Consider the following 24,909-nt stretch of genomic DNA (forward strand, 5'->3'; position numbering starts at 1 on the left):
TTTAGGGATTGATACAGGGCTATGGGCATTGAGTGGGATTTGTTTGGGGTTAACACAGGGCTATAGGAAGAGAGAGTGGGGAAGTGGATTAGTTTTGTAATTGATAAACGGGTATGGGGAGAGAGTGGGACAGAGATTTGTTTAAGGTTAACACAGGGTTATGGGGGGTTAATTTGGGATTGCCACAGGACAATAGGGAGAGAACGGGGCAATGGAATTAGTTTGAGATTGATACAGGACTATGGGGAGAGCAGGGCTGTGAAAAAGAACAAAGACAATTACAGCACAGGAACAGGCCCTTCGGCCCTCCAAGCCTGCACCGTCTATGCTGCCCGACTGAACTAAAATCCCCACCCTTCCAGGAACCATATCCCTCTATTCCCATCCTATTGATGTATTTGTCAAGATGTCCCTTAAAAGTCACTATTGTATCTGCTTCCACTATCTCATCTGGCAGCGAGTTCCAGGCACCCACTGTATAAAAAACCTGCCTTGTACAGTGGGATTAGTTTGGGGATTATTTTAGCAACAAGTTAGTGCAGACACAATGGGCCAAATGACCTGCCATGTAAATATGTTTGCCTGTTTATTGTACTGTTCTTGATGTTGGTGTAACCTTTTCCTTTGTAAGGAATCATTCTCTTCATAGCTTTAGACATGGACCACCAGCTCCTCCAGGATGAGCATTAAATAGTATCTTCACTAGAGGGCAGCGCTGAGCCACAGCTCACTTGACAGTTCCCAATCTTAAACAGCAGATGGCGAACTCTGCACACAGCAGCTTCCCAAGCATTACATCCTCCCCAGACCCCAGGATTCACCCAGATCATATACTTAGAACCAAACATTGTGATGCCTGTATTTCAGAGATTCCAGCTCAATAAACCGCTGCACACATTCACTATACCATGATATACCACAATACTGATTTAAGGCTACGGTAGAGTGGGGGCAGTGGGATTAGTTTGGGGATTGATACAGGGCTATGGGGAGAGAGTGGGGCAGTGGGATTAGTTTGGGGATTGATACAGGGCTATGGGGAGAGAGCGGGGCAGTGGGATTAGTTTGGGGATTGATACAGGGCTATGGGGAGACAGCGGGGCAGTGGGATTAGTTTGAGGATTGATACAGGGCTATGGGGAGAGAGCGGGGCAGTGGGATTAGTTTGGGATTGATACAGGGCTATGGGGAGAGAGCGGGGCAGTGGGATTAGTTTGAGGATTGATACAGGGCTATGGGGAGAGAGGGGGCAGTGGGATTAGTTTGGGATTGATACAGGGCTATGGGGAGACAGCGGGGCAGTGGGATTAGTTTGAGGATTGATACAGGGCTATGGGGAGAGAGCGGGGCAGTGGGATTAGTTTGGGGATTGATACAGGGCTATGGGGAGAGAGCGGGGCAGTGGGATTAGTTTGGGATTGATACAGGGCTATGGGGAGACAGCGGGGCAGTGGGATTAGTTTGAGGATTGATACAGGGCTATGGGGAGAGAGCGGGGCAGTGGGATTAGTTTGGGGATTGATACAGGGCTATGGGAAGGGAGTGGGGCAGTGGGATTAGTTTGGGGATTGATACAGGGCTATGGGGAGAGGGGGGCAGTGGGATTAGTTTGGGGATTGATACAGGGCTATGGGGAGAGAGCGGGGCAGTGGGATTAGTTTGGGGATTGATACAGAGCTATGGGAAGGGAGTGGGGCAGTGGGATTAGTTTGGGGATTGATACAGAGCTATGGGGAGACAGCGGGGCAGTGGGATTAGTTTGGGGATTGATACAGGGCTATGGGGAGAGAGCGGGGCAGTGGGATTAGTTTGGGGATTGATACAGGGCTATGGGGAGAGAGCGGGGCAGTGGGATTAGTTTGGGGATTGATACAGGGCTATGGGGAGAGAGCGGGGGCAGTGGGATTAGTTTGGGATTGATACAGGGCTATGGGGAGAGAGGGGGGCAGTGGGATTAGTTTGGGGATTGATGCAGGGCTACGGGGAACGAGTACATTGAAAGACTAGATTTCAGAATTACTTGTAGGGCATATTTAGAAGACTTGTCACCATGAGAATGCCAGTCAGAGATGAGGGGCACAGTCTTCAGCACAAAAGTTGGAAAAAACACACTCATTTGTATTTGAATCAAATGATTTCCTCCCTCAATAAAATGCCCATCAAACTTCACTATTATTGAAACAATGCATCATGCTAAATCGTGACATTCCGTGTAGGAAGGTGGTTTTAATCCCTAATGTACTGTGGAAAACTTGAAGACCATGCACATCTCAACTTGTCGGGCAAATTTGAAGTTTTAATCTCTGGATTGTACAACCACTCGGATGTCGTATCGAGCTAGTGTGAACCACATCCCAATTATGGAAATTGTTACAAATCTTTCTGATGACCCCATTCCTGAACTATTTAAATCCCTCCTCCAGATGAAGGACTCACTCAATATAAATAAGGAACTGGATTATCACACTGACCCCAGCAAACTGTCACCTCATGAGTGTCAGTGAGAGCAGGCACATCGCCCCTTGATAAAAGGTAGATTGCAAACAGTGAAAAAGTCAGAGGTTCCCTGGGGAACGCAAATTAACGAAACACTTGAGGAATCCAACACAATGGTCGATAAACCAGGAATGTGGTGAATAAGATTTGTTAACTGGGAGCAGTAAGGCAAGACCAGTGTGTAGCAATGATGAGGCTGTGATGTTTGCAAAGTGGATGAATCTGGGATGTAAACACAAACAGTTCAGTCAGGATAAGGAAATTCTGCTTTCAGTTAATTATTTTATTCGATATATTTACACAGAAAATTCTAAATTACAAATATCAGTCGACCATAGAAATCTCACTTTATCAGGAAACATTCAGGTAAGTTTAATCCTCATGTTACACCTTTCACACAAGGGTAAATGTTAAATACATTGCAGGAATTTTTAAATTAACCGTTTAGTGTTAAAACAGAAATTTTAGATCATCTGTCAGTGAAAGAACTCACTCAAGGTATTTCAGAGTCCCTAAAGCCACAGTTTAGAGATAGGGGATAGGACGGAGAGTTGGTACATTTACCCGATTACCTCAGCACACTTACCAAGCTGATAAATAAGGAGCTTTACAATTAATCAAAAATAGATCCAATGTCCCATCACCTACAGGAATGTACGAGACTGAAAATAAGTTTCATCTAACCAACCCCAGGAGGATTCACAGGCCACAATATCCCCGGTATCGAGTGGATCAGTAAGGGCAGTTGAAGTTTTAAACAAAGCCAGTGTCCTGGACAGAAACAGTGTGAGCTGTTAGTCCAACATCCCTCATTTTGATGCGTTACCAGATCTCATCTGGTTACATTTAACTACAGGCAGTAAAGAAGGTGCAAACAAAGCAAGAATGCTGTTTGGATCTGGGATATGGAGCACAGTCTGGGTAACTTCTTTCACAACTTGCCTCATTTCCCAACATTTGGATGGAGTAATTACTGCGCCTTGATCCAAAATTCTAATATTGTTGGCCTCTGTAATTGGATGTGTATCGACAGAGGGGGAGACTGACGTACAATGGTGCATTGTGACAATGTTGAACTTGGGAGTATTGAAGCTGCCACAACTCTTGACAAAACAACCTGAACAAAAATGTAAAATAAACTTTTTTTTTCCAGTTTTGCCTGATACCTTAGTGTAGATCATTCCACCATATAAATTACAGCAACAACTAAAGTTCTGGCTATTTAAAGAAATATTGCAGAACTAACTAATGGTGCTTGCTACATGCAAACTCTGTCAGAGTGAACTTTGTTAAGTGCTGACTTAATCACTGAAAATACTTGCAAACAAACTGAAAAGTAAAGGAGATTTTATCAAGCGAGTCCTGATCACGGAACCTCAGCCAGAGGAAGAAACGTGTCTTGTGCAGTTCACAATCATCTGAAAACGAGAATTCCCAGTCAGCAGAAATTGGGAACATTTAATGCCGCAAACTTATTCCCTTGTCCCAAGTAAAAGTCTTAACTAAACAGTCAAGATTTTAAACATAAAGGTTCAATTGTGATTCTGTAGTGAACACTGCGTGCGTGAGCAGAAATCTCGATCCAGTCCCACCAGTTCTTGCTGTGCTACAGGACAACACCTTTCCCATTATACATTCCTGTGTCATCAGGAAAATGTTATAAAGAATAAATTTTTCAACATTGTCCAAGACGAGAGGCACGTGGATCACAAGTTCAGTAGAACGTGAGCTCGCTCACAGCTGCTCATATTTGAGTTTTCTCTCATGCAATCTCAGTAAGGGTTGTTTGACACTATAAAGTTCCCAGTCTGAAGCATTGTTGGATGAGATTTAGAATGGGTCAGTCTGTCTGAATCATCCTGGATATTTAAAGTTGGGAGTGTTCTGTCTGATCCGGGGAAGCTGGTGAGATCAGAGGCTCTCAAAGCGTTGCCCTGTGATGCGCACATCCCAAGTTGAACTCTTCTGTTAGCCTACAACCTTCCCACTTTATCACAAAAAAAACTGAGCCCCAACGCATATTATATCATTCACAGCACCCACGCTTACAGATATAGCCTTCATCAAATGTCAGCTACAGAAGAAATTTCCAACCAACTGCTGTACATTCACCAAACTCAGTTCACAAACAATCCAACATCTAAAACTGGAACCCGTTCGCTGAAAGCCCCAGCCAGATTCCATTCTGTTTTCCAATCTCAAACACAAACCCCTAGGGTCTAGTTCAAAAATTGGACCCTCGTCTCAATCAGGATCTGACCTCAAATCGTTGCCAGTAATCGATAAAAGACGTATCAAATTCCCTGAAGATTAGTTTCCTGTTTGTTACAATTGGGGACGCAGTTACTGCAGGAGTATCAGAATCCCGGAGCTGTCCGACAGGCAGTTCCACTCCAGAAGGCAGCACACCACATCTTCAGGACATTAACGGACGGAACAACCAGGTGAGGAGCAAATTGATTGGGCTGGATTCCACACTCAGTCTCCGGGGAACTGAAACTAAACTTACACCAGCATAGGCTAAAGATTACTGCTGGTAATAGTCACAGGATGAACACTTGCACATGGCGATCCCCAGTTTGCTATTTTAATGGATGATTGACCTATTGAAAATGTACCAAGTCTTTGTTAAAACAGTGGACAAGCCAGCGGCAGAGGAACACATTAAGTGCTTGCTTGCTAAGTGGCAGACACAGTCATTCCCAGCCTGTGTGTGCATGTTCCATCTGCTGTCGATGAAGATAAAGTTCACTAAAGATTAGTTTCATCCCAAGAGAAATCATTCATATTCTTTAGGACTTTTCTAACCAGTTTCTCTAACTCCTTGCGAGCTCGCTGCTCCTCCTCCAATGAACGCTTCATCTTCTTATTTTCCTGGAACACAAAATGTAAAATGAAAATTTAATGAGAGGGTTGAAGTTGCAACATTAGGAGGACACAGACTCAACTTGTCAGGTACAGACCTGGTACCATGGTGCCCTGGCGCATCGAGACACAGGCCCCGGATTTGGACAGGGGCCTCCAAGGGGCAGTCAGGGCATGGGCAGGGCTACCAGGATATGGAAGAGGGTCCTGGCTGATGTACAGGATCCTGGGGTCTGCACAGGGGGTGCCAGGGTCCGCACAGGGGCAGAGTTCCTGTCATTATTTCCACGTAGCTTTTTTTTGTGAAGTTATTTTGAAGGGGGCAATAAAGAATTGTCACAATTCCCAATCCCAGGACGTTCCAAAGCACTTCACTGTTAATGAAGAAATGCTTGAAGTGCAGTTGCTTTAGAAAATGTAACAGCCAATTTGTTGACAGTAAGCTCCACAGACAGCACTGTGATAATAAACAGATAACCTGTTCCAGTGACAGGGCTGAGGGATAAATAATTATCAGAGCACCGAGAAAATTCCCAAATTCTTCTTTAGAATAGAGTCACGGAACCTCAAATGGGCCTTGGTTTATTAACTCATCCAAAAGCAGCACTGACAGTGCGGCGCTCCCTCAGCACTGACCCTCCGACAGTGCGGCGCTCCCTCAGCACTGACCCTCCGACAGTGCGGCACTCCCTCAGCACTGACCCTCTGACAGTGCGGCGCTCCCTCAGCACTGACCCTCTGACAGTGCGGCGCTCCCTCAGCACTGACCCTCCGACAGTGCGGCACTCCCTCAGCACTGACCCTCTGACAGTGCGGCACTCCCTCAGCACTGACCCTCTGACAGTGCGGCACTCCCTCAGCACTGACCCTCCGACAGTGCGGCGCTCCCTCAGTACTGACCCTCCGACAGTGCGGCGCTCCCTCAGCACTGACCCTCTGACAGTGCGGCGCTCCCTCAGCACTGACCCTCTGACAGTGCGGCGCTCCCTCAGCACTGACCCTCTGACAGTGCGGTGCTCCCTCAGCACTGACCCTCCGACAGTGCGGCGCTCCCTCAGCACTGACCCTCTGACAGTGCGGCGCTCCCTCAGCACTGACCCTCCGACAGTGCGGCGCTCCCTCAGCACTGACCCTCCGACAGTGCGGCGCTCCCTCAGCACTGACCCTCCGACAGTGCGGCGCTCCCTCAGTACTGACCCTCCGACAGTGCGGTGCTCCCTCAGCACTGACCCTCTGACAGTGCGGCGCTCCCTCAGTACTGACCCTCCGACAGTGCGGTGCTCCCTCAGTACTGACCCTCTGACAGTGCGGCACTCCCTCAGCACTGACCCTCTGACAGTGCGGCACTCCCTCAGCGCTGACCCTCCGACAGTGCGGCACTCCCTCAGCACTGACCCTCCGACAGTGCGGCACTCCCTCAGCACTGACCCTCTGACAGTGCGGCACTCCCTCAGCACTGACCCTCTGACAGTGCAGGGGGGGTTTTGAACCCATGACTTTCTGACTCGCGGCAGGATTGTTATTTGTTGAAGGATGTGTCTTTCTGTAATTCTAGCGTCCTCACAATTATACCAAAACGAGTCAGTGCATTGCAGCATTTGGAGCTGATTTCATTCCCTGTCTCCAACCCACCCCCGTCCTCTTGTTACACAGTCAGTTGTTCCTGTTTTTGGGGAAATGATTTGAAGGAACCCAGAACAATGCCTCTGAGCTTGAGTGCAACAAATTGATTTACCTGCTTTAGCTCAAGCACCTCGTCCTTTAAAGCATAAACCGTGTCCACTAGGCTCCTGAATGAAGAGGAAGGCAAAGAGACATTGCAATCGATCAAACTGGCAATCTGGATGTTGAGGTTTATTAATGAAAGAGATACATTTGGGTGATTACGGAATGCCTCTGTTCAGTCCGCAGGCAGGAATGTGGACTCTTCACATCCCGTTCTTTTAATTCTCTGCCCCTCTGTCCTTGGTTTCCTACCTCGTTCCAAAGAAACACAAAGCAAGTGTGAGGAACAGCATCCCATCTACTGATGGGGCATTCCCAGATTCTCCATCGAGTCCACCACTCCAAATTATAAACACTCTTCCTACCTGTTTCAGACAGTGGGTGAATGATTCTGCTGTTACCATTGACACCTCCTCTGATCACATCTTAGGTTTCTTAGAGTCACAGAGGTTTACAGCTTGGAAACAGGCCCTTCGGCCCAACTTGTCCATACCGCCCTTTTTTAAAAACCCCTAAGCTAATCCCAACTGCCCTCATTTGGCCCATATTCCTCTATACCCATCGTACCCATGTAACTGTCTAAACCCTTTTTTAAAGATAAAATTGTACCAGCCTCTACTACTACCTCTGACAGCTTGTTCCAGACACTCACCACCCTCTGTGTGAAAAAACTGCCGCTCTAGACCCTGTTTGCCCCTCTGGACTCTTTCTTATCCCATCACACTGCAGAAACCAGTCCATGCTGCAGTTTATGTTCCACTAGAGCCTCACCCCAGCTTTGATCATTGTAACCCCTCAATCCCTTCTCCTTCATGTGTTTATCCCTCATACTCTTCACCCACTCCGAGAGATCCCGAGTTCCGTATTCTCACCACTCCCTGATTAATGAAGTTTCATCAGAATTCCTGAGTGGGTTTCTTGGGAACTATTTTATATTAATTGTTTCTAGTTTTGCTCTTCCCCCACAGGTGATTCATTCTGCATCCACTCTATCACATCCTTGCATCAGTTTAACGATCTCTACCTGGCCACCCCTCAGCCTTCCTTTTTTTTGGAGAAAAGTGATCCAGTCTGTCGATGCTTTGCTGATTTATTTCCCCTTGAAGGATTTCTGTGCTGATGTCAGGTGTCTGAAACATACAGGTTTCAGGGCAACACATTCACAGCTCAGACAAGCTGCACTTTCTCATTTGGGACGCATCCCACAGCTTGTCTCAAAACTCTCCTGCTGTACAATCAGCTTTAGCCACTCACCAGTTTGTTCCTGCTCTCACTGAGAACAATCCTCACAGCTTGTTCACTTGGATTAAGTCATTTATTCTAATGATTAAACTGTGCATTGCAACATACAGGACACAGAATCACTCACAGATTCCTCTTACTTTTCTTCGATGATTGTCTGTCCGTTGCTGTTGGTTTCCTCGACAATTATTTTTTCTTCTTCCGGTAATAAAACCTGAGGAGCAGATTCTTTACGAGACGCTGCAACACATAAGATTCAGAGTTTGAAATCATTGTCCCAGGCACCAGGGGACAGGTCATTACACAGAGAGATCAGGCAATGTGAGGGCAATACTCTGATACAACTACTACCTCTGTGTGTGTGTCACTGTGGGAAGTCATGCCTGTATATGTGAATCCCTATGTCTGTGCATGTACTGGTTCATCTGTGTTTATGCATGTCAGTCTATGTTTGTGCACTGATTACCAATGTTTCCATGTGTTTTCACATATCAGTCTGAGTATGTGCCGGTCCATGTGTTCAGTTGTACGGCTCCAGTGGGTGTGTGAGCCTGTCACTGGGTGATTGTGTGTCGGCGAGTCATCGAAGTCTGCAACACAGAAAAGGCCCTTCGGCCCATCGCATCTGTGCCAGTCTAAAACCACCACCTAATTATTCTGATCTCATTTTCCAGCATTTGGTCCATAGCCGTGTATGCTTCAGCATCACAAATACACATCTAAATACTTCTTAAATGTTAGGAGGGTCTCTGTCTCCACCACCCTTTCAGGCAGTGAATTCCAGACTCCCACCACCCTCAGTGGAAAGGTTTTCCCTCATATCCCCTCCCGAATCTCTGCCCCCAATCACTGATCCCTCCACCAAGGGGAAAAGTTTCTTCCTGTCTACTCTATCTGTGCCCCTCATTATTTTATGCATCATAATCATATCCTCTCTGTTCCAAGGAAAACAACCCCAGTCTATCCAATCTCTCTTCATAACTAAAATTCTCCAGCCCAGGAAACATCCCAGTGAATCTCGTCTGCACCCTTTCCAGTATTATCATATTCCACTTACAACATGGATTCCACAACTGACACAGTAATCTAGCCAACATTTTCTACCATTCAAGCATAACTTCACTTGCTCTTAAACTCATTAATGTTGGGGAAGTTGAAATCCCCACTATCACTACCTTATCGCTTTCATATTTCTCTGAAATTTGCCTGCATATTTGCTCCTCTATTTCTTCCAGACTGTTAGGCAGGGCCTATAGAACATTTCCGGCAATGTGATTGCTCCTTTGTGATTTTTAAGTTCTACCCATTTGGCTTCATTTGAAGAGCTTTCTAAGATGTTGTTCCTTCTTACTGCTGTAACTGATTCCCTGATCAAAATCATGACACTCTCTCTTCTTTTGTCTCCTTCCCTGTCTCACCTGAAGATCCTATATCCTGGAATATGGAGCTGCCAATCCTGCCCCCATGTTTTAATTCGTGCCTCAACTTATCTGCCTTGTTCATCAGGCTCCTTGCATTAAAATAAATGTCATCCAGTCTTGCCAAACTCCCTGTGCCTTGCCTGGCCAATAGATTCCTGACTCTCTAATTGAGTGTGAGAGTGTGTGTTTGTGTGTGTGTGTGTATGTGTGTGAGAGAGAGAGTCAGGGAGTGTGAGAGTGACAGAGAGAGTTGGGGTCAGAGAGAGTCAGGGCGAGGGAGCGAGAGTTGGGGTGCATGTATCTTTGTGTGAGAGTCGGGGTGTGTGTGAAGCCACCATGGGGACATTTGATTGTCAGTTACGTTGATCCCTGTCCTGGGGATGTTGAAGGGAAATTTTAGCCCATTTCTAATTCCCAATTTTCTTTTTAAATGGAGCTATTTCACGTGCCCCCCTCCCCACCGCCCGAGGCAGGAATAGTAAGGGGATAAACATTACCAGTTACTGAGCAAACAGGTGAGAGATGAGAGAGGTGTTCACTCTGCACAACCTCCAAAAGTTTCCGTCCATTAATTCACAAAACCTATTCTGATATTGACACAACTCTCGTTTCTCAATCTCCTCAAATCACTCCTCATTTCCCCATCCTGATCATACAGGGGGGCAAGTAACTGGGACCCGGAAGGTTCAGGTCAGAGTGCTTGAGCAGCTCACTGTCACTTTCATACAAAGTGAATAGTTTAAACAACAGCTTGAAATTGCCAGGAATGAGCCCTGGCTTCAGTTAAATACTTGATCAGATTACATCGAGGCTGAGAATGATTTCTGTGTCAGTAGGGCTGAGCTGGAACGACCCACAAGTGAGACAGTTGGAAAGGTTCCCTCTTGGGTTTAGATTACAGCTTTACCATCCGTTTGTTCAGCAATGTTAACATTTTTGCCATTTCCTTATTTCTTGCACTGATTTCCTACAAATTTCCTTGGCTTATCTGGAACGTGAACCATACAAAGAAATTGCATTTATATGGTAATTTGTATAACTACAGGACATCTCAAAGTGCTTTACAGCCAGTATAAGCTTTCTGAAAAATAATCACTGTTGCAATCTGGAAATGGGTGGCATGGTGGCACAGTGATTAACACTGCTGCCTCACAGCACCAGGGACCTGGGTTTGATTCCCAGCTTGGGTCACTGTCTGTGTGGTGTTTGCACACTCCCCCCGCGTCTGCATGGGTTTCCTCCAGGCACTCCAGTTTTCTCCCACAGTCCAAAGATGTGCAGGTTAGGTGGATTAACTGTGCTAAATTGTCCTTGAGTATCGAAAAACATGTAGGTTAGGGGAATTAGCGGGGTAGATATGTGGAGTTATGGGGATATGGCGTGGGTAAAATGCTCTGATGGAGTATCAGGTGCAGACTTGATGGGCTGAATGGCCTCCTGCACTGAAGGGATTGAATCAAAGACACAGTAGTCAATATGTGCACAGCAAGATCCCATAAACTTCAATGTGATCATGTTTTCAGTGATGTTGACTGAGGAATAAACATCAGTCAGGATACCAGGGAAAACTTTTTGATGGCCATGTGACCTGAGGGGACAGATGGTGCCTCTGTGGAACATGAAGAGGGGGCAGCTTAAAAATACATGGTGTGAAGACGTGAAGAGACTTTGGACAGTGGTGGAGGTCAGAAGGTTTCCTATTTCAGGGTTGCATGGAAGTCTCTTGCAGTAACAGGCTGCTGCTCCCAACTTCCTCCAAGGCAATTCGATGTAACTCCTTCACAAGGCCACAAAGCCTGAAGATACAGCCTGATGACATTATCTGGTATCAGCACCTGATATGCTTCAGGGCCAAAGATGAGATCTCAGACGCTCATTGGGCCTCTGTTCTGTTCACCAGCCAGGATTGCAGTGAACACCCCTAGTGCTACAGGAGCTGCCCTTTGACTTGTATCCATGGCACTGGGAGCAGTGGCACACACCAGCTCAAAGTGACATGGGGATATTATGTGGTTACCTGAGGAACAACATGCCTCTGGTGCTGGTTGATCAGACCGGTACCCTCCCCATGCTCCTTCTCCTTTCCCAAAAAAGGAAAATTCCCACAGGGAAACCCTCCTGTATTAAATGGGGAAGGGGGAGTACCATAACCCCAGCAAATGCCACAAGGGTAGATGGGTTAACACAATAAAAGAATTCAATTGATACAAATTTCACTTCCACTGAATTCAGCCAGGATCAAAAGAGGGGAAATGAAACTTGGGGCATTTGATGTCACCTAGCTGACTGAAAAGGTCTCAGTGTCACCACGCCTTCTCTCTCCTGATTTATTCAAACATCACATTTAAGAAAACAGCAAACAAACTCGGAGCTGTTGTAACTTTTTAACTAATGTTAAAGTCCAGATTTTGCAACCAATTGTAAAAGAACATGAGTGACATTGAGGAAAACTGCCGGTAATGGTTCGGTGACCCTGATTTCCGTGCTCTCAATGTCAGTTTGGTGCCTTCTACAGGCAACAGGTAGACTGATCGACCAATCAGAATGAAGAATTCTCACAGACAGAAAAATAGAAAGTTTAAAGTGGGAAATATAAATAGAATTTAAGTTTATGTGTAAAACGTGAAATAAAGATTAGGACACACGCACATACAAACTAGGAGCAGGATTAGGCCACTCAGCACTTCGAGATTGTTCTGCCATTTAATAAAATCATGGCTCATCTGACTGCAACCTCCCACCTACTCCAGATAACCTTTCACCCGTTTGTTTGATCAAGAATCTATCTCTCTGTCTTGAAAACATTCTTAGACTCTGCTTTATCTTTTGAGGAAGAGAGTTCCAAAGACTCATGACCCTCTCAGAAAAAATTTCTTCTCATCCAAGTCTTAAACAAGTGACCTCTTAATTTCAAACAGTGAACCAAGTTCCAGATTTTCCCACAGAAGGAAACATTCTTTCCATATCCACCCTGTCAAAACCCCTCAGGATTTTATATGTTTCAATCTGCCTCTGAGTCTACTAGATTCCAGTGGAAACAAGCTTTGTCTGTCAAACCTTTCCTCACAAGATAACCCATCTATTCCACATATTAGTCAAAGAAACCTTCTCTGAACTGCTTCCAATGTACATACATTTTTCCTTAAAAAAGGTGACCAATACTGCACACAATATTCATACTCACCAGTGTCCTGTACAACTCAAGCATAGTCTCTGTACTTTTGTATCCAATTCACATCACAATAAATAATAACATGTAATTAACTTTCCTAATTACTTATTCTACACGTAGACTAATCTTTTGTGATCCACGCTAGAATTTCAAGAGCTCTGCAATCTCTCACTGTCTAGATCAGAAACTTCTGTCTAATTCTTCCTGATAAAATGAACAATTTCACATTTTCCCCCACAGTATGCTGCATTTGTTCGATCTTTGCCCACTCACCTAACCTGTCCCAAGTCCCTTTGTAAACTCCTTACATCCTCTTCGCAACTTAGCTACCTTTCTTTGTATCATCTTAACTCACTTCTAGAATGTGATATTTTTCCTCTAATTTGACCACTGAGGAGTTGACTGGAAGAATGTAAAGAGGAAATGTAGAACTGGATCACACACACAATCAAGTAAATGCTAGTAATATTTTCAAACTAAAACTGAGGGGAACTCAGTCCATGATGCAGGAAATCTAACATAGCATCTACTTATCAGCTAGAAACAATATTCACATCTCCATACAGAACAGACTTTCTCCATGTCAGGGATCTGCTTTCAGGTTCTGCAATAACGCAGGATAAGGTTGGAATAGACAGTAATTGGGTTGTGGAGAGACACAGGAACTAAATGATGGGTTTCTATTCTGGAATATTTTAAACTCAGCAATGCCTTGCTTGTCACGCCACAAGACTGGTGAATTTCAGATTGACAAAACTTAACATACAAAGAAATCAATGCTCTTATAAAGGCATATTTTATTTAAACTGTATTTTACAACGGAAGTGAAATTATTTATAAAACCAACACTTGGGTGTGATATATGCAAATCACAAGGAGGCAACAATACACACACTGTACATATGCAGCACTCAGATATACACAAATTGCTTATTCAAAGGCATTTTACCCTTAAAGCTGGTTTTCACCAACAATCACCCATCACTGACAAATCGCACAGTACAAAAGCTATTGAGTATACAACAGGCCACCCCATGTTGTGTTTGGTAGAAAGTTGTCTTGTGCAACAAGACAAGTTATCCAATCTCACCTCATGCTAACATGGTCTCCCTAAATCGTAGTAATAACTCACTCACTCATTTTACCATTTAGCTAATAATAATAACCAAAAAATATTCACCTTAAGTTAACCAGAAACCTTCCATTATACCCTGCTGGTATAACTCATCAAGTCAATGATCTTGAACCATCACTGTTTATACACAACAGCAAGGCTTAATTCTTCAATATAAAGAAAGTGAATAATTGAGCAGCAATCACTTTTAATTACATCAAAAAACAAATAATACAGCAACGGAACTTATACCAATAAATCAGGGCATCCAAAATACAGCCCTGCAACTTCATATATCTGTGAACCTAACAGGCTCAGCAAATCCATCGCTCTTTAACTAAATATCTCACCCATCCACTGGCTGTCCACTTGGAATTTATTGGGCCTGGCGGTTTGGACTCGGCTGTTTTTAACACTGTTGCCTCACTTGTGAATAAATCTGAAATCTACGCACCCAGCAGGGCCACCATCACACTTTAATCTCCGCTTACTAAGAACTAAACTAAGACTGGCCAAGTGTAAGGATAACACAGCCCGCAGATAGAGGAGACTTCACACTCTACCATCTGGGTGGGAACTGAGTACTTCTCCAAGAGATGAAAGGCCTCTCTAATTGTTAACCAGTGGTGATGGCCAATCAAAGTCAATCAGTGTCAGAAATATCGTTGAGATGGGGACAACCAGCAAGCTCACCAAGACATTTCAAGGAGCATCAAGACCCCATCATGGATCAATTCCAAAAACTGGGATCAAACCATGTCAGGATTTCCAGATATAAGGGAACAAATGGGAAAGTGGATTTACGGTTCACAATTTTAACCCCAAAATTGACTTTGGTTGGCCAAAGATGCGCAGGTTAGGTGGAGCCATGGTAAATTGCTCCTTATAGTGGCAGGGGGATTAGCAGGGAAAACACATGGGGTTACGGGGATAGGACCTGTGTGGGATTATTGTCAGTGCAGGCTCAATGGGCCGAATGGCCCCCTTCTATGCTGTAGGGATGCTGTGACTCCATGATCACCAGAGGTTAACTATTGGCGAGGCCTTTCATCTCTCAGATGAGCACTAAAAGGAAGTATTATATCCAAATTTAACAGTCTGTGAATACATTATTTTGTGTTGAATTTACCACATTCTCAGCCACTGTTTTATAATGTCCAGTGAATTAAATGGATTAGTAAAACCAACTGGAGGAAGTTTTTCAGGTGTTGAATGAGTTAAGAGTTCCTGACATAGTATCATGTGTGACAGGAGTGTACCTCAGGAAATCAGGGAGAGTTTGATGCAGCACCTTCCAGATGTTGACCTGCCCCCATTATGCAAGCCTTTGCACTGGGACACTGACAGCAAATTGGTTGCATTAATCTGGTCTTTCTCTCACTTGGCCAGTAACTCAGAGATCCTGAGTTCAGGTATCGCCAGGTTCGAAATGAAATCTGATCATTTCTGGGCTGTTTTGGAAAGGTTTCTCCTGAAATCTGGTGCATTGTTGTCAAAACTCAATCACTTCACTAAAATCTTCAGGAAGATGAGCCTGCTGTCCTTATCTGGTCTGTCCTAGGCACCATTCCAATAAATCCCAAAAGACACAGAGGTGGTGAGTCAGCCTTTCTTCACACATGAGACTTGCATACGCCACAGAGTTAATTACATGCCAAGAATCTTCAAGAAAAACTAATTATTCTACTCGGTACAGGAATTGAACAATTGCATTGAAAGAATTGAACGCACTGTGGGTGTTGAAATTTTGACCTGAGTGCAGCAAACAGTTAGTCGATGTGGCTGCACAGATTCTACTCTTAAACAGAAACTTTCACTGTGAAACAGAGATCTGAACAATTGCTTCGTACCAATTTACAAAAGCATCACACAATACCACTAACAAGCATTCCAATAAATAGGTGACCTTTTATCAAGCACCCTGCATCAATGAAAGCACTGAAAAAGGGACTTTCCAAAAAGTCTATTCATTCTGTTGTCAAGTAATAAGTTACTCTGTTTGGCTACAAGTTCTTAGAAAGAATTATATTTTGTGTGTATTAAAGAAATCAGATCAATGGGAAAAATCAATGCAAGGCTTTTTGGGTTTTGGGAATATTTTTCATTAAGTTGCCTGCATCACCAGCCTTGTTTTAACAGTAAGCAGATCCTCCTGATAAAATGAGGAGTTTAACAACCTGCCTTTTCTTTCAGAAACATTGTTTTTGAAGTGAATGGTATTTCAGTCTTGCTCCTTTAGTTCAGCACAAAATAGAAGTTACTCAAGTGGTAAAAACGTAATGCATTATCCAAATGTAACTTCTTTCTTTAAGAATTGCTTTGATCAGTCTTTAGCTACACACAAAAGACACAAAGCAGTTTATGAAGCATACAAAATAATGACAGCAAAACTTCAACAAAGAGAAACAGATATCAAGGCAGTCATGTCACTGGAGAAATTAAAGTCACATTTTTAATTTTTAAGCCAATTGGACAGTGGGTAGGGAACAATCGCAGCAGCTCCAATCACAATGAGTAAAAGCCAATCACTTCAGTATTCGCATTGTGGGCAGAGAAGATTTTCAAAAGCCAAAAGAGGATAAAATCTGTTCTCCACTGAGCTCATCCAAAACCGATACTCAAACCAGCAGAGATCTGCTCACCCATCAGCTCTGACCTACACCATCTCCAATCCCTCTGTGGCCTCACCCTCTCCCCACCTCCACAACCACCTCAGGCTCTCCAACCCTCAGAGCTCCGCATTCTTCCAACTCTGGCACATCCTGATTTTAACCGCTCAACTTCCTCAACCTCAACCTGAAGTTCTGGAACTGCCTCCCTAACCCTCTCTGTCTCAATATCTCGACACCAAACATGGGCTGCTTAATATTCCAACTCTTTGACCATGCATTTGGTTACTAACGTCTCCCTCGTGGTGTCATTTTTTGGCTGATTTTGCCCTGGTAAAACCAGCCCAGGAATGAACGATGCTAAAGAGCTGTAGATGGTATAAATGAAAGTTGTTTTTATAATGCGGGATGTATTTACGTGAAGGTGAGTGGGTCCATTGCTACAGTTCTATTGCTGTATTTTATAAACGGATATCCCAGAAAGAAGCCCCTGGCCGGAGGCACGCGTCACAGTCCTGATAGGTTCATCCCACCGTTCAGCCATTTTACTGTTAGTGCTCATTACTGAAATTCATTCAATAATTTATAGACAACTTAAATTAGGCAGCGTCGCCCCCCCCCGCCCCACCCCACAACAGGTGGCATCGCTCCCCTCCCCCGCCCCGTCCCACAACAGGCGGCGTCGCTCCCCCCCCGTCCCACAACAGGCGGCGTCGCTCCCCTCACCCCAGCCCCCACCCCCCCGTCCCACAACAGGCGGTGTCGCTCCCCCCCACCCCTATCCTACAACAGGCGGCGTCGCTCCCCCCACCCGTCCCACAACAGGCGGCGTCGCCCCCCCCCCCACCCGTCCCACAACAGGCGGCGTCGCCCCCCCCCCACCCGTCCCACGACAGGCGGCGTCGCCCCCCCCCACCCGTCCCACGACAGGCGGCGTCGCCCCCCCCCCCCACCCGTCCCACGACAGGCGGCGTCGCCCCCCCCCACCCGTCCCACGACAGGCGGCGTCGCCCCCCCCCACCCGTCCCACGACAGGCGGCGTCGCCCCCCCCCCCACCCCCACCCGTCCCACGACAGGCGGCGTCGCCCCCCCCCCCACCCCACAACAGGCGGCGTCGCCCCCCCCCCCCCCCCCCCCCCCCCCCCACAACAGGCGGCGTCGCCCCCCCCCCCCCCCCCCCAGTCCCACAACAGGCGGCGTCGCCCCCCCCCCCCCCCAGTCCCACAACAGGCGGCGTCGCCCCCCCCCCCCCCCACCTGTCCCACAACAGGCGGCGTCGCCCCCCCCCCCCCCACCTGTCCCACAACAGGCGGCGTCGCCCCCCCCCCCCCCCCAGTCCCACAACAGGCGGCGTCGCCCCCCCCCCCCCCCAGTCCCACAACAGGCGGCGTCGCCCCCCCCCCCCCCCGAGTCCCACAACAGGCGGCGTCGCCCCCCCCCCCCCAGTCCCACAACAGGCGGCGTCGCCCCCCCCCCCCCACCTGTCCCACAACAGGCGTCGTCGCCCCCCTCCCCCCACCCGTCCCACAACAGGCAGCGTCGCTTCCCCCCCGTCCCACAACAGGCAGCGTCGCTTCCCCCGTCCCACAACAGGCAGCGTCGCTTTCCCCCCGTCCCACAACAGGCAGCGTCGCTTCCCCTGTCCCACAACAGGCAGCGTCACTTCCCCCGTCCCACAACAGGCAGCGTCACTTCCCCCGTCCCACAACAGGCAGCGTCACTTCCCCCCTCTCCCACAACAGGCAGCGTCGCTTCCCCCGTCCCACAACAGGCAGCGTCACTTCCCCCCTCTCCCACAACAGGCAGCGTCACTTCCCCCCTCTCCCACAACAGGCAGCGTCGCTTCACACTGTCCCACAACAGGCAGCGTCGCTTCCCCCGTCCCACAACAGGCAGCGTCGCTTCACACTGTCCCACAACAGGCAGCGTCGCTTCCCCCGTCCCACAACAGGCAGCGTCGCTTCCCCCGTCCCACAACAGGCAGCGTCGCTTCCCCCTGTCCCACAACAGGCAGCGTGACTTCAGTATGACACAGATGATGAATGGAACACTTAAAAGACAGATTTACACTTTGAAAATGTAAACTAATCACACATTTGTCAGTTTCAATGTTTGTGAGCCACACACGGTTTAAAATGTTAACCTGTGCACCAACACTGTCACAAATAACCTGACACGGACTCAATGATAATTTACTTGTTATAACGAGCTGCACTGAACAGCCAAGTGAACAACTTATAAAGAACAAAACTGCTGTGGGGAGAATGAGAAAACACAGGGAAGTGGGCACAATTGGACAGCTCTTTCAATCAGCTGACACTGACTTGATGGGCTGAATGGCCTCCTTCTCTGCTGTAAAATCTATGATTCTGTGAGTTAGAACACTTTTACATTCATTTGTGGGATATGGGGGTTGCTGGGCCAGCATTTATTGCCCATCCCTAGTTGCCCTTGGAGGGCAGTTGAGAGTCACCCACATTGCTGGGTCTCTGGAGTCACATGTAGGCCAGACCGGGTAAGGATGGCAGATTTCCTTCCCTAAAGGACATTAGTGACCCAGATGGGTTTTTTCGACAACTGGCAATGGTTTCATGGTCATCAGTAGGTTCTTAATTCCAGATTTTTTTAATTGAATTCAAATTCCACCATCTGCGGTGACGGGATTCGAACCCGGTTCCCCAGAACATTAGCTGAGTTTCTGGATTAAGAGCGTCTGGTGACAGTCTGGCCACTGGGCCATCACCTCTCTACCTCTGAGGCAAATATATTCATTATGCTATCCAGAAAACTGTTAAGTATAATTAATAATTTTCTTCCATCAATTTTGCAACTTCAACCGAAAGAAAAGTAAATTCCTCTAGTCTCTGTAACCAAGGTTTCCGAGGGATTAGTGCGCAAATCGTGCCGTCTGAAGCAGACCATTTCTGAGAAGACAATCTCTCTAGCAAGCCATTAATGATGGAGAAAAAGAGGCTCAATCCCATTTTCATTTTAAGAAGCAATTTTACCTCAGCTCTCCAAATAAGAGCTGCATTTGCAAGGCCTAGAATGCCAGATATTGCAACTGGTATCTCTCCCAGTGAGCTGAATCTACACTTACAAATTCCACATCAGCTGGTAAAGTCAGTCCCTGCAGGATGGGGTATGACTGTAACAGCCTTACCCAAATTCACCATTTACCAACTCCTGCACAGGAAACTTGCAACATTCTCTCCTAACTAACTTCAACACTTGCAATTAACAATGAAGGGAACAGCAGCAGCTCGTAATCCCATCCCCCTTTGTTACAATTTAGTCTCCTGTCATCTTCATATCATGACCAATCCGAATAGGTTTCACACATGGCTCTGTTAGATTGTGAATGTTCGTGAGGAGCAGATCATTCGGAGGGGTTGTCCTGTGATGAGAGGCTGAGTAAGTTAGATCTAAATTCTCTGGAGTTTAGAAAAATGAGAGGCTACCTCACTGAAACCTAGAGAAGTCTGAAAGGGTTTGACAGGGTGGACGCTGAGATTGTTTCCATTGGTCAGGGAATCTAAAACATGGGAGCGACGCTGTCAGGATAAGGAACCAATCATTTAGGACAGAGATGAGAAGAAATTTCTTCACTCAGTGCTGTGAACCTCTGGAATTTGGTTGTGGATGAGGCATTCTTGAATACATTTCAGGCTGGGAGAGACAGATTCTTGTCCTTTCCTGGAATTAAAGGATATGGGGAGGCAGTGGGAAGGTAGAGCAGAATTCAAAGATCAGCCATGATTGTACTGATGGTCAGCAAGCTTGATGGGCTGAATGGTCTATTCCTGCTCCTATTTCTTGTGTTCATTAGCTGTCACTGAGGAACAGCAAGGTAATGTCTAATTAAACACTGTCAGAATATTATGATGCAATGATAAGAAATCAGCTGCAGTTGTGAGAAAGTTGGGTGTTTCACTTTTAGCTCCTCAGTCCCCCATTCGAGAGACAATTTGAGTTGGGAAGACTACCTGTTGTTGTTGGATATTCCACTGAAGATTCAACTGGAATTGCAGAAGGTGGAACTTTTGGTAGTTTTAAAAAGTTTTGGAAACCAGAGAGTATTTGTTGTCCGAGATGGTATCATACAAAAACATGAATCCACTTTTATCTGCTCCCTCTCTTTTCAGTTTTAACGCACTTAAATTAAACTGCCTTTGTTTAAATTGGAAAGATATTTAAAAGGCGAGTTATCACCACTCCCAGTGATTTCCACCAATCAACCTCTGTACATTCTCCAGACACTGTGGCTGGTCAGTGTTCTCTATGAAGCATACTAATTGGCATTGTGTAGTATTTGACACGTGTAGAACATTAATTAATACTCCTACAGCAGAACTCTGGGCCTTTCAGTGGGTTTCTATAGTGGATGGAGGGTCATTTGATACACAGAAGTCTTCAGAGCTTTGGTACGGGGGGAATTTCGCAAGAACTCGAGCAGGGGCCTGAATAAGCCTCTGTCACATCGAGTGAAGTCCTGCAGCCAGTTCACAGTCAGAAATCCTAGCCTCCAACCTTCCCAGTGATCTGCCATACAATATATTACTGAAAGTTTTGTGTGTAATCTAACAAATCTCGGTATCTGTACAACCAGAAATTTTAGTCTAGCTTTGGGTGGGAAAATGCCACTCTGTGCATTCAGTGCCACCTACAGCAGACATGTATACAACAGGCCTGTAATTTTAATCTCATAATATCGCATCCTCATAATATCTAATCACTATCAAAATATTGTTCAATGAAATGTTACTACTATCAACCAAATCAACCAAAGATAGGATATTCCTGAACTGCCGAACAAAAGGATGCACAAGAATGTGAAAAGTACCATTTAGGCAAGATTTGCATCTCAATTACTGAACAAGAAAATTCTGTCTTTCTGCCTCCAATACTCACTTCCTCCTCCTGGTCAGTTTGCTCCTCTCCCCCCTGCTTGATCATCAAGGCCATTCTGGTCCTCACTGGGCCCTAATCGCTACAGGCTGCGGTCACCATCTAGCACCTGCCCCTTGGTTGTCCACTCAACGTGCAGATCTGGACGTGCAAGCAAGCTATTCAACCACAGAGTCCTGCACACAGCTTACCCAAAGTACACGTCTGCAAGGAGGTCCAGTGGGCACCATGCAGCAGCAGGAATCTTGGCTGACGTCCTCTGCCCTTGCCCAGGATACTGAGGCCAACCAGCTGAAGTCAGCAGAGACCAATGGAAGAGGAGTGTTTGTGTGCTCCCCTGACTCACCATCCAAGGAGTGGGGGGAGTGGGGATGGTGGAATGGAATCACCTTGGACAGGAGCTATAAAATACTTTTCTTTGACATTAACATGAAGACACAGTATAGCAGGGAAACATCACCAAACAACAAATTAACACAACAAGCAATTCTTAAAAACTGGACATGTCCTTAGTTCTGGTGCGAGATATACGAACAACAGCTTTTACGAGTTGCTGATCCCATTCGATAACTGTGGGCCAGCCAGATACTGTCATAATCAGAGTCTTCAGACAGATCAGCAGGCTCCAAGCGGGAGAGGCTGCTTCGCCGGGCCGGGGACTCCAGGCTTGATAGATCATCGTCACTCAAAACATGATTATGCATCAAGTCAGTGCCTTGCCATGCTGAGGTGGAGGGGTGGGTGGCAGGATGGATGGATGGTGATGGGTGCATTGCCAGGGCAAGGTCAGGGGGAAGGGGGGGGGACGATAATGGGAAAAGAAAGTAACAGATGTAAAGGTGAAATTAAAGCAAAGGTGGAGTGAAGACAAGAAGGAGAGAAAAAAAATCTGTTAGGCAAGAGACAAATTCTACAGCAGGGTTAGTTTCAGAAGGCACTCCCATCTTCAGATCAAAACATTTCAATACATTAAAAATGCATTAAATAGCAGATTGCAGACTGATCCATTAATCTCTCGCACACCTCCCCTCCCACCCACCCCACCCCCAAGCAGGAAACCCACAAATTTAGACACGTGGTTGGTTAAAAAGTTGTAGAAACATTAAGAATGCAAAAGAAAGTTGATTTGGAGAAATCTAACCACAGATTGACTTTGACACTCTGGGTTAGTAGTGAAACTGCTGCAAAGAATGGAGCAGAATTAGATGTTTGTGGGACGTGGTTTATGAAGCTGTAGGAAAGCAAGTGTGTTATTACAGTTGTCAGTAATGGTTCAGGTCAATGCAAAGTTGGATTTAGTAAATCTGCGCTTGCTGGTATAGAAAGCCCTCTGATTATCAAAGCTCCAAGAGAAGTCATTAAAATTCCACAACCTGTGGGATTAATCATTTAATCTCTCCCTTGATTTAAAAACATTCCCATAATGTGACTGCTGTTGGCATGGAGGAAAAGGGAAGGGCCATGGTTGAAAATATCACCAATTTCCAGTGTCAGCCAGGGTAGCAAGGCCATGAGCTTGACTCTCTAAATCAAAACAGCTGGAGGGCCGAGGAAACGAGGGACCGGAGGGGAGGAAGGCCAAGGATTAAAGAAGCTGAGGGCCAAGTGCATCCTGGGTTACTGATCACAGTAAGAAGTCTCACAACACCAGGTTAAAGTCCTAAGTGCTCTGAAACCTAGTGGATTTTGCTACCAAATAAACCTGTTGGACTTTAACCTGGTGTTGTGAGACTTCTTACTGTGTTTACCCCAGTCCAACGCCAGCATCTCAACATCATTATAGATCACAGCCAGGGTCAGCACATTGCACCGAATTTACAAGACTGCTCTTCCCATTCACTCCACATTAGCAGCACCCCAATCTCGTCTTGTTCCCATATCCCTTTTGTTCCCCCTTTTCCTCAAACGCTAATCAAATCAAAGTTTCTGATTCAGCCTTTAACTTCAGTGCTACATTCCAGTTTCACAAACTCCTGTGTAAATAAAACTTTTACACTCTGCTCTAAATCTTACACCTAATTTCATATCAACCCTTTCTCGGTCCAGATCCTCAATCTCTGGAACTTTTCTTTCTAACAAATCACCCCTGATGAAAAGACACAGGGGAGCTTGATAGTTCTTTGCCACTTTTTAAATGGGGTTCAAATCTTTACCAGTAAGTCTTGTTAATTCTACAGTAACAAAGGTACAATACGAAGAATTTTTTGAGATCAGAGTGAAGTATATCTGATCTTCCAGGTTTTGATTTGCAGAGGGTAAATTGGACAGGGTCTAGAATATACACTGAGAGAAACACAAAGTGCTGCAAATACTCAGCAGATCTGACAGTATCTGAGAGACAGAAACAATTAATGTTTTAGGTCAAAGACCTTTGTCAGAACTGGAAAAAGTTAGAAATGTAACACATTTCAAACAAATAGAAAGGAGAGGGAAGGAAACAGTATTAGGGAAGGTGTGTGATAGGGTGGAAGACAAGAGAGATTAAATGATGAAAGGGATGATGGTAAAAGGTAAAGAGAGTCTGGGACAGGAATAAAAACAAGTCAGGTCTAGGGGCAGTGTAAATGAAAAAACAGAATCATTCCCAGCACCTGCTGACTAGGAGCAGAGGTTATGATCTGTTGAACTCAATGTTGAGCCGGGAAGGTTGTAAGGACATCATTACAGTTCTCTGGCCCACCCCACTCTCTGTCCTTAGCCTCCAACATTCTTCCAAAGAAGGTGAACAAAAGTCTGAAGAACGGGGCACTCATTTTTCGATAGAATATTGCAATCTCTCACGATCAATATCAAGTTCAACGGTTGAAATCGTGATCTCTTCTCCATTTTTTTTCAGGCAGTGAGTGTTAGTAATGATTCTGCAGTAAATGTTGATATCTCCTCTAGACCCAGCTTTCTGTTTCTTTTCTTGTCCCATCAGCATCTCCTCTGCCTTGTACCATCATCTCTTCTGTCTTAATCTCTCCTCTCTTCCATCCTCTCACTGATATTTCCTTTTGCTCCTTCCTCCTCCCCTTTCTACATTAGTCTGTCTGAATGTTAGAAAATTACTTGTGTAGATTGTGATTACCGAAACAAAATGTGCAAGAAATGGACCAAGGGTTTCAAAACTGGTCTCAATGTTAATGTAATACTAACCAAAAGAATTGGAATATACGTGAATATTATACTGTCTGGCCATTCTATGCCATTTAAATCTCTGTCCAGTTACACTAATCATGTGTCAATGTTTAATTATCATTATCAAATATCAAACCTATTACAACAGTCGGCCTGATTCCCACAGAACGAGGGGGATCAATTCTTCAGATTAAAGGCAGTGAAATCAGGAAGTCTGTGGCTCAAAAAGCTGTGGA

The 24,909-nt window shown here is 45.7% G+C and overlaps 1 protein-coding gene across 3 annotated transcripts in view; it reads right to left on the reverse strand.

Moving 5' to 3' along the window:
- Nucleotides 1-2,750: 2,750 nt before the first annotated feature.
- Nucleotides 2,751-24,909, reverse strand: part of LOC145349491 (rho guanine nucleotide exchange factor 7-like) — a 112,102-nt gene continuing 89,943 nt past the window's right edge. The window contains exons 19-22 of one of the 3 annotated variants that reach the window (XM_080198027.1): nt 22,101-22,277; nt 8,469-8,568; nt 7,097-7,151; nt 2,751-5,370 (exon numbers count right to left, since the gene is read on the reverse strand). In XM_080198027.1, coding sequence (XP_080054153.1) covers nt 5,248-5,370; nt 7,097-7,151; nt 8,469-8,568; nt 22,101-22,277 — 455 coding nt within the window. In that variant the 3' untranslated portion in view covers nt 2,751-5,247. Of the gene's footprint in view, nt 5,371-7,096; nt 7,152-8,455; nt 8,569-22,100; nt 22,278-24,909 lie in introns of all 3 variants that reach the window. The other 2 variants (XM_080198026.1, XR_013888080.1) reach the window with 2 other exon arrangements.

Source organism: Carcharhinus amblyrhynchos, chromosome 10 (assembly GCF_965287045.1).
Source record: "Carcharhinus amblyrhynchos chromosome 10, sCarAmb.v2.hapA, whole genome shotgun sequence".
Classification (NCBI taxonomy): Eukaryota; Metazoa; Chordata; class Chondrichthyes; order Carcharhiniformes; family Carcharhinidae; genus Carcharhinus; species Carcharhinus amblyrhynchos.